The 16,864-nt window shown below is 36.1% G+C and overlaps 1 protein-coding gene across 1 annotated transcript in view; it reads left to right on the top strand.

Moving 5' to 3' along the window:
• PLCB1 (phospholipase C beta 1) overlaps positions 1 to 16,214 on the top strand; it is a 498,146-nt gene extending 481,932 nt beyond the window's left edge. The window contains exon 32 of the mRNA XM_034432348.3: positions 13,582 to 16,214. Coding sequence (XP_034288239.1) covers positions 13,582 to 13,806 — 225 coding nt within the window. The 3' untranslated portion in view covers positions 13,807 to 16,214. The remainder of the gene's footprint in view (positions 1 to 13,581) is intronic.
• The last annotated feature ends 650 nt before the right edge of the window (positions 16,215 to 16,864 follow it).

Below are 16,864 nucleotides of genomic sequence, written 5' to 3'. Positions count from 1 at the left end.
GCCTTTAGGAAGGATAATTTGTGATTTTTTAAACTAAACTTTTTTTGGCTATTTCAGCTATTTCAGCCATTTTATTACTGCTTTTTAAAAAACAGTAATCTGTAATCTATTATTTCTAGTCATCAGGGCCTATGCAATAAAATTAATTTGACTGCAATAATGTAATTTAAAAAAAGACTAATTGAATCACTTGAACCATAAAATGCATTGTAATATTAATATTTGGGGAGATGATTTGCGCCTGAGATTTCAGGAATGACTAAATAACTTGAGCATTTAATTGCAAACCGTATGGAGTTAAAACTCTGTTGTTTGTTGGCAAAATTGTGTATAATGGATACCTTAATAGAGTTATTCTTTATACTGTATAATTGCATCCAGGGAAGATTATTAATTAAACTCAAAGAACGACACATAGATGAGCGAAAGGAGGGTAAAAGCAAGAGCCAGGTGTATGTGGCATTGTGTGGTTTTCTGTTGTTGGGGCATTACATTCTTCAGAGTGTTGCCAAAGACATCTAAACAGCACCCATAGTAAATTCAATACTGGGAGTTGTGACATAATTTATTGCAAGCACATGTTGTCATGTTTGACAGGATATGCTCTGGAGAGCTGGAATTCTGTCTTGCATGTAGTCATCTTTTGGATCTAATTGTAAGATATAGTTTATGAGACATAAGTGTTTTTGCTTGGCAGATTGTATTTTAACATGCTTATATGAGAACTGTAAAAATTCAAGATGGAAAGCATATGGTGTGGAATATGGAAGATTAGCTAACTTTGCCAACAGGCGCCTTCTGTATATGTGTTTTACTTTAAAAAAACATGCATGAAAGATAAAATAAATTATTTTGATCTATCAGTATTGTGCTTCCTTCCCTTCACAAAGGCAACACCATCCAGTGTATGTATTAGTTTTACAGTGTTGGTTTTGACCTGCTAATACATTTGATGCCATGATATGTTCTATTTATTTTTATTTATTTATTTTATTTGTCAAGCATATATAAGATAACAGATAAAAGTATAAAAATAATTTGAATACATGAAAAGGATACAAGTAAAAAGAAACATTAGGACAGGGACGGTAGGCACGCTGGTGCGCTTATGCATGCCCCTTACAGACCTCTTAGGAATGGGGTAGACAGTCTAAGGTTAAAGTTTTGGGGGTTTAGGGAAGAAATCAGAGTCAGGTAATGCATTCCAGGCTGTTACTGAAGTCATATTTTCTGCAATCGAGTTTGGAGCGGTTTACCTTGAATTTGTATCTATTGTTTGCTCATATATTGTTGTGGTTGAAGCTGAAGTAGTCATTGACAGGTAGGACATTGTGGCAGATAATTTTATGTACTACACTTATGTCAGACCAAAGTCAGCGTAGTTCTAAGTTGTCTAAGACCAAAATTTCAAGTGTGGTGGCATAAGGTATTTTATTGCGGGTAGAGGAACGGAGGACTCTTCTCATGAAATATCTCTGGACTCTCTCAATTGTATTAATGTCCGATATATAGTGCGGGTTCCAGACAGATGAGCTGTATTCGAGAATTGGCCTAGCAAATGTTTTGTATGCTCTAGTTAATAGTACAATATTACCAGAGAAGAAGCAATGCAAGATTAGGTTAGCAACTCTTAATGCCTTTTTGGCAATGTTGTTACAGTAGACTCTGGCACTTAGATCTTTAGATATGAGTACTCCAAGGTCCTTGACAGAGTGAGGGTCATCTACAAGGTCATGTCCATCTAATTTGTATTTTATGTTCTGATTTTTTTTTTTTTTTTTTTGCCAATCTGCAAGACTGAGCATTTGTTGGTTGAGATTTGAAGTTGCCACTTGTTAGACCAATCTGACACGTAGTCAAGGTCTTTTTGAAGGGTAGTTGCATTGTCAGTGGTGTTGAATAGTTTTACATCATCAGCGAAGAGAACACAGTTGCTTTTAATATGATCGCAAAGGTCATTTATATAAAATATGAAGAGTGTTGGACCTAAAATGCTGTCTTGGGGAACACCACTGTTAACAGGTACAGGATTTGATAGAGCACTTCCTATTTTCACCACTTGTTGTCTGTTTGACAGGAAGGCAGCTATCCATTTATGTAGGAGTCCAGAAATGCCATAGGACTTTAGTTTTAGAAGTAGTTTGTCGTGTACCGCTGAATTAAAGGCTTTACAGAAGTCTACATTGCGTCTATTGCTTTGCCCTGATCGAGATGTGTAGTCCATATGTTTTTGCAGTGTAGTAGTTGTAGATTACAGGATATTTTTTTTCTGAAACCAAATTATTTGTTGGAGAGTAGGTTGTTTGTCTCTAGGTGGAGGGTTATAGATTGGTTAATGATTGATTCCATGACTTTGCAGGTGATGCAACATAAAGAGATTGGTCTGTAATTTTCAACTTGGTGGGGTCTCCCTTTTTGAAGATAGGGATGACCGTGGCTTGTGACCATTGGTTGGGCAGGGAGCTGGTACTGAAAGATTTTTCAAAAATTATGCTTAGAGATTCTGCAATTGCAATAGAAAGCTTTTTTAAGAAGTAGGCACATAGTCCATCAGGTCCAATAGATAGATATGGTTTTAGACTGCATAGTGTCTTTTCAACATTGTCTTATGTAAAATCGATATGTATTAGATCATCATAATCATTGTAATTATTTATAGTACGACTGGGAAATATTGGCTATGTGTTGTTGCTGTTTACAAAGACTGTGTTAAAGAGGTTGGCTTTAATGGTTTCATCATTACAGTCTTTATCATTAAGTCCTTTTAGGGGTGGGATAGATCTCGGGTCTTTAAGTTTGTTGTTTACAAAATTATAGAAGGCACGGGTGGATTTTGTGCGCAGAATGTTTTCCTCTTGCTTGATGTGATAATTGGTGCATTCAGTCTTTATTTGTTGGCAGAAGTTTTTGTAGCGGCTTTTAAAGTTAGCTACATAGTTAGTTTTGTTTTTTCGCCAAAGAGATTTTTTTTCTGGATTGTAGCTTCCTTATTGTTATTGGTAATTTGTTTTTTCTGGTTTTGGGGCTTATTAGTTGTATGTATTGTAAAGTTTAATGATTCTTTTGACTTCGCGCAAGAAAATGTTGTAATGGTCATCAGCAGTATTACAGCCAGTGAATAGAATTTGCCAATCAAGAGATGAGAGTTCATGGTCTTTGAGATCATAGTTGGCTTTTTTAAAGTTATAACTGGGAATCCCATCATTATAATGATTTTTGTGGGGACGTATGTTGAGAGAAAAGTCAATCATGCTGTGGTTGTTGTTGGAAAAGGGTTCTTTTATTTGTAGTCCATAAATTGAGTTTAAACTGTTGCAGAAGATGAGATCAAGGCAGTTGTTGAGTCTAGTGTTGTTGGTTACTAGTTGATCAAGTCCCAGATTAGTTGCAGCATTGTACTGGGTTGTATGTATGGGTTCAGTTGTACATTTGTTTAGGATCCAATTAATAAGTGGTAGATTGAGGTCACCAAGAAAGATTGTGTGGGCAGGAGGCTGCTCATGTTAGTAGTGAAGTTAACTTGTTCGCATGTTTGATGTCGTAATCTGGGGCTCTGTAACATAGTAAGAGTCAAAATGTGTATTTAAGGACAGTTTGCAGACAATGGTCTCAGGAAGAGCAAGCTGCTGTGTAACTTGAATATTTTTTAGATGTAGGGACTTTTTGCAGAAGATAGCAACACCACCTCCTCTACAGATTTCACGATTGGACCGGTAAACATGATAGTCTCTTACTGTGGTAATGGAGACAGGGAGGGATGTATTCAGCCACGTTTCACAGACAAACATAATGTCGAGTATAGCCGTATTTAGTAAGAGGAGGAATTCAGGTATTTTATTTACAAGGCTTCTTGCGTTAAGTAGCTTGCATTTAAGGTCAGTAGCAGTTGTTATAGAGGTAATTAGGGGCATGTGTGCCTAGTTTTGGATGTTGGGGGGTTGGATGGTGGAGGATTGGGTGTTAGGATGTGGGTTGGAGGACTTACTTTTGATACAGTCGGCATGGTAGTCAATGTATAAATCAGTATCTCCTTGGTCTTGACATCTTTTAAATTCTGACCGGAGTTCACGGGAGCTCCGGGATTCTTTGCAGTATGGATAAGTCAGGACACGAGCACAAGTTTGTTATGATTGATGTTGGTTTTAGCTATGGAGTTTATGTTCTGCATATTATGTTCTGCATATTATGTCTGCATATTAACAGCCTCCATTCTTGAACAACTTTTGGGATTATTGTTTTCATTTTTTTCCTCCATTGCTGGAGTAAGGGCAGCTAGAATTAAACTACTATGATGCATTTTAGCATTAACTGTAGAAATAGGCTTAGGGTCTTTCAGGATATGGCTGTGGATGTGTAATTGGATGCAGCCAATTAAAAACCAAAAGGATAGATGGATGCTAAGGAAGATCCCTGTAGCATATTGATGCTATAGCAAAATGCTCATGGCTCAAAATAGGGGGCTATGAAGGATATAAAAATAATCCAGTTTTCCTTAGTTTAATCTTAATTGGCAAACTTGGCTCACATTTATTTATTTATTTCTCAAATTTAGATATTAAAACCACAGTACATTCCAAATCAGTAAAATGGGAATCAAGTAAAAACATGGATAAAATAAGTTAAAAATGAAAAGGCAACGGGAACACCTTCATAGCACTAACCATCCCAGGGATGCCTGAGCCCCACACAAATTGCCAGAGCCAGGTCTTCACTCTCTTCTGAAAGAGCAGGAGAATGGGGCCCACCACACCTCTAGGGGAAGAGGTGGAGCAGGGGCAACGACAGAGAATTCTTCAACCGACGGGTCCATAACTTACCTTTTCTGCCTGATTGGGTGAGATGGTTGATAGCATAGGAACAAGACAAATCCCTCAAGTAACCTCAGATTCCTTGGGTATATATAGTAAAGGTAAAGGTTCCCCTTGCACTTATGTGCTAGTCATTCCCGACTCTAGGGGTGGTGCTCATCTCCGTTTCAAAGCTGAAGAGCCAGCGCTGTCTGAAGAAATGTCCATGGTCATGTGGCCGGCATGACTAAATGCCAAAGGCGCATGGACCACTGTTACCTTCCCACCAAAGGTGGTCCCTATGTTACTACTTGCATTTTTTACGTGCTTTCGAACTGCTAGGTTGGCAAAAGCTGGGACAAGTAACGGGAGCTCACCCCGTTACGCGGCACTAGGGATTCAAACTGCTGAACTGCCAACCTTTCAATCAACAAGCTCAGCATCTTAGCCACTGAGCCACCACATCCCTTCCTGGTATATATACATATCATTATATCAATCTGTATTTCTCTTTTAAAGTTATTGCATAACTCTGCTCAGGTGTTCTGTACAAGGTTTGCCTATGAAAGAGGAAGAGCTGGGAAGAGCTCCCTAAAGGCTTTCCTTGCCCTATTTTACTACAATGCAGGAATGTTTTCATCTAATTAGTGAAGTTATATTGAGAGGGTGGAGCTAGTCTATTCATTCTTACATGTTCCTCCACATTCATCTGGGAAAAAAATTATGCTCAAAGACAGTTATGTTGCATGCCATCTAGAACAGAATTACATTCCATTGTTTATTATATTTTTATAACATAAATACTTTTTAACTTATATTAAAACATACCCAGCTGCCAATATATTGCAGTTACGCAGACACAAAAAGAAAAATTGCGAATAATGATTACCAAAAAAGCTTGGCTTTCCCTCACAGGGCTTTAAGCATTAAAATCCTTTTTGCAATTTTGCCCAGGTTGCTTAACTTTTAAGATGGCATCATATCTTACTTAGTTACTTACTTACTTACTTAGGCCACTATTTTGTACTTCGATTTACAGTATTGTTTTAATTGCTTTAGAAAATATAAAATGTTGCTGTAGTTTACTGTGATTGGATCTCTTGCTATATTAAGGCATGTTTTTTAATTTCTTGGATAGTCTTAATTTATTAATTTATCAGTAGTTAAGGAACTCTAGAGGCAAAGTTTAAATCTTGTTTATTTGATATAGTTAGAAAATTCAAAAGGCAAGCTTATAGCTCCTAAATTATACACAGACGTCAGTGATAAATAATGACTTTTTGCCAGAGATAGTTGACAAAAAGCAGACACTGTAAGATCATCATTCTTTAGGTTGCAAAACATTAAATTCTAGTTCTTTACTCCAGCCTTCCTATCTTGGCACCCTCTAGAAATACTAGACTACAGTTCCCAAAATTTTCCATCCATCTTGAAAATTGATTGCATATTTGTTTGGGAATAAGTCTCATTGAAGATTATAAGATTATAAGACTGATACTAATTCAAACACAGTGTTTATCCAGTTTGGTGTAATTAAAATATTTTTTGTCAATGATACTGAAGTAATGTGTGAATTTTAATGTTTCTTAGGACCCTAAAGTATTATTTATGACTTTATGATTTAACTGAATGAAATCTGTTGGATAAATATTCATTTTCAATAGATTAAAATTACCAACAAGAACTGTGCAACTATAAAATTCTTCATATACTATCCCCAGTTCTACCTGCCCAAAAATAATTAAAAGAGACCTATGATTAAGTGAACATTAGTCTTCAATGTTTTCAATCACTGTTATTTAAAATTTTCTTGATAGTGTCTACTTTGAAATAATCCTCTTTAAGATCTCTATTAATTGCCATACTGTAGAAATAATATGTACTTAAATTTGCATGGAATGAAAATTAATTTAAGTGGGGGGGTATTTAACACCTTGGAAAAGAAACAGAGGATAATTAATTGGCAATGTGTAAATCAAGGCAGACAGACACAGGACTGCTGCAGGGGTGGGTTCTTGGGTTCTACTTACCTTTACTACCGGTTCGCATCGCGCCTACGTGCTCTTCTGCGCATGCGCAGATCACCTAAAATGGCATCCGGGTCAGTGGGCAGAGCCTCCTGCCAGTTTTACTACCAGTTCTTGCGAACCAGTCCGAACCGGGGGCAACCCACTACTGGACTGTAAAGCAGCTTCCTAAGCAAAGGAGTTTATGTATGAGTAATGATAACAAACAATTGTATCATTTATTTTTACTTTATTACAATTCCACTGAATGTAATAATTATGGAAGTTCTTGTGTAGGTGTTGAGTCTTCCAGACTTCAGGATAGGGTGGAAATGGTTATGTTGGATACATCAAAGAAGGATGGTGGAGGTGCCTGATTGATTGATTGGTTGATTGAATTATTGATTGATTGATTGATTGATTGATTGATTGATTGATTGATTGAATGAATGAATGAATGAAACAAACAAACAAACAAACATCTCTGGAAAAGTGGCAAATGGTGAAAATCTATAAAGATCACTTCAGGAACAATAATGGGAATTGAAGCTCAAATTGCTTAGTCTTACTTTGTAGTTTTATCTGAGGTGGGGTGGAGGTTTTATTACATATTTTTAAAATTAACATTTTTGCTTCAGTAGGAAATAGCTGTGAAGACTGTTCACCCTCATTTACTTTGCCCTGTATCAGTGGTTCTCTTTTTCTTGAGGGATAGTCCAAGGACGAAGCAAAGAATTCCAGAGCCTTGCAGTGTTCTTCAGTGTTGATGGAGCATATTTTAAATATCTCATTTTTTCTGTTTAACAGTAACCAGTTGTTGGCTAGTTAAGCTTAATGTCATTAATAGGATCATACAAAATTTGCCAATCTCCACCATCTTTCCTTGTCAGTCCTTCTAGGCCCACCGAGTAATTCAACAAAACACTTAAGAAACAAAAGTGTAACATTCAAGCATCAAGACACAACCCTCAGTTCCTCTGATACTTGTTAATGAGAAACAATCTACATGTTAACCCTGAAGCTGACCTGGCCAAGGCCATTTTGAGGCTTCGGTGTTGCCACACTGGAGCTGAGGAGTAGGGAGGGGGGAATAGAGATAGCTGGGGTTTTGTAGCCACAACAGAATACTTTCTCCTGAGAACCAAGAACATTCCCACATGCCGGTTACCAGGCAACCGAATGGCACCTTGATTGGACCACGTGATTGATTGAAGAAGGGGAAAAACTTTTACTTTAATTAGGTGAAAACGGCGGGAACATTAAGAGTCAGTTTTCACCAGCCTGTGCCAATATGAGATATCCAGTAAAACTATTCTTTGAGGAATCTACCTGCCTTAGAGTTCTCATTGCAATGGGTGTATTACTTGGAACCCTGATATTACACTTGTGTCTAGTCAGCATGGACTCCTTTAAATAGATTTGCACAGTGGGTTTTTTTAATGCAAAATAACTTTTTTCTTGCATGGTACTTACAGCAAAGGCTACCTTTTTTTACTGCTGTAATTCAATAGCCTGCAGTTACTTCCTGAGATTTTCACCTGTTGTTTACTGCATAAGATCTGTTTGAAATTTATTTCAAAGGTTGACTTTACAGCTACTTAAATAACTGACAGTTCTTGTTACCTAATCTAACAGTTAAATAGGATAAACACACAAACCTTGGTAGATTGTGAGTTACAGGTTGAGAGTGGAGGTTAGCTCGTATGATACATTGTGAACATGTATTCTGTGTTTTAATATCAAATAACCCAAAAGCTTTCCTTATTCATATTTGCACTGGCTTAGCTGCTCTTCATGATATTTAACCATAGTTTTGTTCTCACAACTAGTGTGGTTATGAAATGCCTCACACAGGTCATGATAATTGCATACTGTGTTTCTGGTTTACCTGTTAAATTGGCTATCACTATGAAAACTTTGTCAGCGGTCAAATTATTGTCTTATGTCACAATAAGACAATAGAATCATGAGTCCTCTTTTTAAATATCAAAGTTAAGATCTACAGTGAAAAGGGCTGTGTATGATTTCGATACTTAAGTGAGTGCTTTGTGAATAATCATTCCATCTTTATAATACTAGGAAAAAACTAAATCACCTCTAACAAATTAGTGCCCATATACTGCAACTTTGTGTTTTTATTGAGAAATACTGTTGAGTCACAGTATTTCTCTGGTATTGAGTTGAAGCCCTATGCTATTTTCTTAGAAAACCTCTTTCTCTCTCTCTCTCTCTTTTTTTTTTTTTTTGCTTTAATTTATATGCTGCCCTTCTCCGGAGACTCAGGGCGGCTTACAATGCATTAAGCAATAGCCTTCATACTTTTGTATATTTATACAAAGTCAGCTTATTGCCCCCACAATCTGGGTCCTCATTTTACCTACCTTTGAAAGGATGGAAGGCTGAGTCAACCGTGAGCCTGGTGAGATTTGAACTTGCAGTAATTGCAAACAGCAGATGTTAATAACAATGCTTTAGTCCACTGTACTACAGGCTCTTGCACATATGCATTGCTGCTTCCCTCACTCATGTCTCTGTCAATGATGCATCAGTTGCTTTTTTGTTTAAAATAAAAATTCATGGCAGCCCTGATACTACTTCATTATTACAATGGGATCGCCCAATAAAGTAAATGTTGTAAACCATTGTGGGTGAGTATACTTCCTCCAGCTGCTTTTCAACTTTGTTTCCTTATTCATGTTTTATGTAGTACTGCAAACCATTTTAATTGCTACTTGTGCAAATATTGAACAATTGAGAAAATATTACAGTATCTTAAACTGTACTCCTTATATCATTTATTTATTTATTTAGTTATTAGAATTTTATGCCACCCATTTCCCTTATAAGATGACTCTGGTGAATATCAGTATTTACAAAATGACCACCTCACTGTTTGGCTTGAAATGGGAACCGCCTTTTTATTTTAAATATACAGTATAGTTCTTTCAAATATTTGATCAGAGGTTTTACAATTATGAAGACTGGAGTCCTCAACAAAGAAAAAAAAATCAAAATTTTCCACCTGGTATTTCTACATCAATCGGCAGAATCATACTGGAAGTTCTTTACTATTTACCATTGAAATTTGTATCTGAATATATCTAAATATTTACAGTACATTTTAAAAAATTTTCATTACCATCCAAATGTTGCAAGAGTCTTTGAATGACCTGTATTCATAAAGATTACTGGGAGTTCTCGACTTACAATAATAATTGTTCAAAGTTACAATGAAGTTACTACTGAGAAAAATTACTTATGATCATTTTTCATGCTTATAATCATTGTAGCATCTCCGTGATCACATGATCATAATTCAGATGCTGGACAATTGATTCGTATTTATGACAGTTGCAATGTCCCGGGGTCATGTGATGACCTTTTGTGACCTTCTGACAAATAAAGTTAATGGGGAAGTCAAATTACTTAATAACTGTGGCAAGAAAGATTGTAAAATGGAGCAAAACTCACTTAACAACTGTCTTGCTTAGCAAGTTTTGGGTTCAATTGTGGGCAAAATCGAGGACTATCTGTAATTAATCTTTGAAGGAGGAAAATTACCTTTTGAGCTATTTTCTGTAGTACTGACATCTTTCATTGTTGGAAGATGTAATCCTGCCTTGTTGTACTTTCCTGTCATTGGGCACAAGAAGCAATGATGTAGCCTGAGTTAGTATAAAGATGCTCCTCTTTCAGCTACTTTACTTTCCCGTTTGCCATCCTCTATCTAGCAAGGCTAATATACTTCCAGATTTATTTCACTGGAAGGTAAACAGTTTTGTCCTCCAAGGTACCTGAAACCTGTGAGTAGTATTTATAAGAGCAGTGAGCTGTGATAATGGACCCTACCAGCCACCCTATATTTAGGGAACACATTTGAATAGGAAACTATGTGCTTGGCTCCTCAAGAATACCACTATATTGGATAAAAGCCTGGAGACTGATATAAATTCCTCGAATAGCTGCATTAAATGACTTTCACTGATATCTTCCTCAATTAGTACTAATGAAAATGAGGTAGCTTTCTGCATGGCTCACAGCTCTTGGGATCCAACACTACGTATCTAAAGAAAAAAGAAAAAGCTGGAGCCAGCCTAGTAGCAGATTCATTGAACTGCTTTCAGTTTCTCAGTGCAATAATTGGAGGTCATGGTTAGAACTGAGCGATGGGATTAGACATTCTGTTTTTCATGGTAACTTTTCAATAACCTCATGGGCCGCTAGACTATCTCCTTGGAGTACAATATCCATATGATATCAGTGGAACACTTTAATCTGCCTGTTGTTTCCCAAACTACCTCTAAAGCAGTGATGAAATCCAAATTTTTTTACTACTGGTTTTATGGGCGTGGCTTGGTGGGCGTGGTGTGGCTTGGTGGGCATGGCAGGGGAAGGATACTGCAAAATCTCCATTCCCTCCCCATTACTGGGGGAAGGATATTGCAAAATCTCCATTCCCACCCCACTCTGGGGCCAGCCAGAGGTGGTATTTGCCAGTTCTCCTAACTACTCAAAATTTTCTCTACCGGTTCTCCAGAACCTGCTGGATTTCACCCCTGCTCTAAAGTCTTCCTCTCTTCCCCATTTTTTCTTCATTTCTAACTGTATTTCTGTACTAATGTTAAATTACTTAAAATATTTCAAGGAAACGCACATGACTCAGTGCAAAAGGTAGTATGATCACCTTCATTCCCTGGTTATTCCAGGAGAGGGAGAAAATTGCTTGAGAGATTTTATTCAGCTCCTCCTAACATACAGTTATTAATATATACTATGACTCTATTACAGTCAAAGATGCCATTGTTATTATATATATTTTAATTCATGCTTTGTAAACGGCTTGGAATCTTGGATACGATTTAGATCAGTGTTTCTCAACCTTGGCAACTTTAAGATGTATGGACTTCAACCCCAGACAGCATCTTTAAAATATTTAAGCTATTTAGTTCTGATATTATTATAAAAATAATATTGTCTTCTTTTAATGATTAATAACTTTCCATATTTACAGTCTTGGGTTCCTCCGTGTAAATATATTCTAAAGCAGGGGTGTCAAACTCACGGCCCATGGGCCAGATGCATCACGCACTGGCCATGCCCACCCCCAATTTAGCGAAGGAGAAAAAAGTTGTGATACGTCACATGACGATGTGTTGTCGCGAGTTTGACACCCCTGTTCTAAAGTAACAGATCATTGAATATTAGAAATGCAAATATTCATTACAAGTATTTTTACACCTTGATAATATATGCATTTTTACTGGGAAGTCCTGTTTAGTTTCGTGGGACTTATTCCAGGTAAATGATATGAACTTGCAATCTTACGATCACGCATTGTCCTCTCCCCCTATTGCCCCTCCAAGCACCTCAGAATTTACTCTTTATTTGGAGGGTGTCTCAGTTTTTATAAAGTAGGGGGTTCATGTTGGATGGAGGAGAATCTTATCTGTAATGGGTCTATTTTTATTGGTGGAAGGACCAGAGGTCAATCTTTAGCAGAGAATTGTTATTCCTAAATTGAAAAGAACAAACATTTATCTTTGCCTTTTTAAAATACATATTTCTGTTCTCGTGGGGAGAATTCAGAAAATACCATTGTAATTGAATCTGCTGCAATTGAATATTAGGCCCAGCTAATAGCTTCAAGAGTGAATGCCAACAGAATTACAATTCTGTCTTCATAATAACTGGTGTTTCTCCGGTGAGGCGTCACCAAATTAAAGTAATCATTCATTTCCAAATATGGTGCAGCAGTTTGCCCATTTCTGAACATCATGGCTTAGCCTTATCATTTGAATTCCTATGGAGATTTTTTACTCGTAATTCAACATTTAAAAATATTGTTTCGGACTCTAGATTCGTTATGTTTCATCACTCTTTCATAAGCAGTTAAGTGTCTAATAGTAACTACTATTGGATTAATTCATGCTCAGTACTAATTACTATTGCATAAGAATGTAGTTGTCAAATAAATAAATAAATAAATAAATAAATAAATAAATAAATAAATAAATAAATAAATATTTATCAACTGGTGTCAGATTACTCATAGATTACAGTGCTCTTTCAAGCACTGTAATGCATTTACTATATTTGTAAATCAGCAAATGCAGTTCTGTCGGCTGTATCAGTGGAGCTTTTCACATTTTGTATAAAAGTTGACTTTACTTTTGATTTAGCATATATTCCTCAGTATCAAATTCCAAAACAAGACTAAATAGCAATAGTAATTAACACAAAGATGTTACAGTGTGTGTTACTCCCATCAAGTTTCATAGTGATGGCAGAGACAGCAAAATTTCTGCTGGTCATGTGACATATATTGAGTCTCGAAATTAAGTCCATCTACACATAGGATATCCTACACATATCTGATACCCTCAAGATGGACTTCAGCTCCCAGAATCTCCCTGGCAACATGGTATTTTGTAGGAATAGGTCTAACATACTTGGAAAGCATTGGATGCAGATGTTTGATACCAAGGCATCCAGAATGATGGAGTTTTTGGAAAGCAGGCTGTAATAGTCAGCATTGTGGCTTTATGACTTATTGGTACATGAACAATCTTCCTGCATGCTCTAAAGAAATGGAAGTCAGCCAATGGTAGATTTTCCTCCCCATCCTCATGCCAAATTCACATCTGGAAAAATAACCAAAATGCAGCCCCCTCCCCTTTCACCATTTGGAAATGTCATTCAAGGGTGTGGTTTTTTTTCCTATTGTTTAAAAAAAAGCAGGGGGTAAATCATTGCTATTTTATTTATGACAATATTGATGTCATTTCCAGTTACAGGCTGAACTTGATCAAGAATATCAAGACAAATTCAAAAGACTGCCACTGGAAATCTTGGAATTTGTTCAGGAAGCGATGAAAGGCAAAATCAGTGAGGATGGAGATCACAGCTCTACAACTTCTTCCCTGGCATCCGATGGTGGGAAATTGAACCACAAAGCACTGCAAAATGAAGAGCTAGAAGATAATCCAGGAAAAGTGTTTGATACACCTCTCTAACAGCTCCCACAAAGACCCCAATCTTAAATTTCTCTGACAGAGCAAGTTACCATGTTGTTCCCCAGGAATGTTCCTCTTTTTGAATGACCATTGGGCAGCTTCAGATAGGGAAGACCTATATTGGTATATTGTACTAATCCCTAAAACAAATGGGGTGGGTGTGGAAATTAAATCCTATTTGTAGGCCTTGTTTTTCTTTTTAGTTTAATGGCATAAACCAAGAGGTCGGTGTTGTTCTGGCCATATTTACACCAGTCATTTTTAAACCACGAGCAGGCTGGAGCATTCTTTGGGGACCAGTATGTTTTGTGCAGGTAAATGTGTTCACACCTCTTTATGAAACAAGAGTGGCACAATATTCCACCCACGGTTATCACAGTATCGGTAATTGTTTGTTTCTTCCTTGGCAACTACACCTTGAAAGCTTTCGTCATCTTAACAATGACACTTTGAGAAAAGAAACTTTTTTTTTCTTTAGCTTTCTGTGGAGTGATAGTTGGCTGTGCTGGTTGTGTCTCAACAGAGAATTATCAGTGTTAGTTCTCTGTAACTGTGGTAACTACTACTGTAGAATATATTCCCAAGCCAAAATCTCTTCAAGACATAGTAATGTAATTATACATGCTTCAGATGTGATATGAATTCACATATGTATATGCGCATTCTGTCTCTGTAAATCAAATGTGCAGGCAAGTTCTTGCTGAACTTTCCCTTGAGGTGAAATTAAAAGCTTTAGGAAAGAGACTCATACAGTCATCAGAGATAACTGATACTGTTATGAAATAATCATTGCACAATCAGAATCTTTCATTCAGACTTCTGTACTACTTTCAAATGCAGAATTCTTAAATGTTGCTTTCAACATTGACCTAATTATTAAAATGGTTTGTGCTATTATATCTTTCTTCTTTTCTTAATCTATGGAACGCATATGGAAATGCCATTTCCCAAGTGTATAGAAATATAGACGTTTCAAATCTAAAATATTTGTTAAAAAGAAAAGTATCAGAGAGATCTGATTAATTCTACCCTTTTATATAGTTAACCTTACAAAAGTTACAGTTCCACCCCCAGCATTCTTTACTGCTCTACCATGTGGATATTACCGAAACACTATATTTTGTTCTGATATTGGTAAAGAGTTGGAATACATAACAGCGTATATGTAGTTCGTTTTCCCTCAGGAGCTCAGTAAAAATAACTTATTTTATTTAAATGCAAGCAATAAATAGAGATCAAACAAAATAGAAATTGAATTAAATGCTAAGTGTACATAGGGAAACTAAAATTTTGGCTAAACAGTATTTTTTTTTCATTATTTACATCATGCATGAAGAAATGTTGCACATTGTTAAGAGTATATAAAAGATAAACTGCTTACATTTTATGGAGTAATTTAGAGGATATAATGGAAATGAAAAGTTTCATTTTGATTTTAAGAAAATGACTCCTATCATTTATTCTACTTTTGCACTTTGAATATCAATATTATTAATCATTAAATATAAAAACCTGGAAGGGTCAAAGTTTAATGCTGCATTTTCTAAGATAAAAGTTAAATAAATTTGTTTCGAGTTAGACAGGCTACAATAATCCAGTATTGATAACAGTTCTATAGGTATTTCTTTGCCATGCTTGTATACTGCAGTTTCAGACAAGTAGGAGAAACTCTGATAAGCTTTTTAATTTATGATGTAGAGTTACCAAGTTAATGGTTGACAGAGTAGTTGGTTTTCAGTACATTTGTAACTGATCATTGACTGTACTTACTTTTTTAATATCTGTACAGTGCCCCTTTTTGCAGTTGTAGTTTTAGTGTGTAATATTGTATATCTTGGCATTGTTAAAACTTGCAGTAATACATCATTTATCATGAATATTACTTGAAATAAAGTAAGGTAATGAAAAAGGAGTCTATGATGTGAGAGTCTTGTGCCTTCTATGTATTTGCCTTGTTATGTGTTGAACATGTCAAAATAATCTACTGTGGACATTTTGCTATAGAGAATAGAGCTGCATTGAATTACATTGGGCTCCACTGTATACTTCAGATACACTACTGAGAATTGTTTTAGCAGCTTAGGACAGACCTTCACACAGAGAATTTGGACATTTTAACTGTCAACATGGTTGTAAGAGATTTCTTTTAGATAGGGCTTGCTTTCATTTGAAACTAATGTTATTGAACATTGGTATAAATAATGTATGTGATTGGCTGATTGGAAATAGTGGTTTTGCTTTCACTTAGGAAAAAAAATCATTTAACATGTATATAATTTAATTTTACAGCCTTTAGATGCATAATTCACATTTTTGTAAGAACCCTATGCAATTTTGTGGCATGATGTTTCTTCCACTTGTAATTTATGTGCTTTCATCACAAAGCCAAATAAAATTTCTTAACATTATCGGTACTTATTGTCATAATTATCCAGATCCTAAACATCTTGGTGTTAGAAAATGTTTCCTTTTCCTGCACAGCTAGAGGACAGTTTTGTGTTTATTTCATGTTAGGAGCTATGTTGAAGTTGCCAACAAACCTAGCCATTGTTCCTCATGAATGTAGAGGAAACTTCGCCAATAAACATAGTTTATGTAGCCAAGAACCTTAGTTTATTGTTTGAGGCTTTCCAGGGGCTGTGGGATATTTGGCAAGCTATGGTTATTTTGCTCTTTAAATTTTTTCCCCCAGATTTAGCATCACTCATGTGTGGGGAGTGTCTCTATGAGGCACAAAAAGACACTAGAGAAGTGCTTGTAACCCATATGCTACAGGTTGCCTACCCTTAATTTTTAATAAGTGAGATGGTATGGCTGCCTCCTGAAATTATGGATTCTTTATTATCAGTCATGGTAACAGTTCTAATAGAAGTCCAAGTCCAAGATAAACGAAGGCTCTAACATCTTCTACAATCAAATCCTGTGACAATTAACTGTTGTTTGATAGTGAGATGGTCACCTTATAAATTTAATAAATAAATCAGATTCTTCAAGATATTCTGAGCAGAAAAGTTGTATGCAGTAAACAGAACAATCAATGAGGTTGTCTAGGAATAAG

The sequence above is a fragment of the Pantherophis guttatus genome, chromosome 1, assembly GCF_059756535.1.
Source record: "Pantherophis guttatus breed Tessera chromosome 1, ASM5975653v1, whole genome shotgun sequence".
NCBI lineage: Eukaryota > Metazoa > Chordata > Lepidosauria > Squamata > Colubridae > Pantherophis > Pantherophis guttatus.
This window is presented reverse-complemented; position numbering and strand designations above follow the sequence as displayed.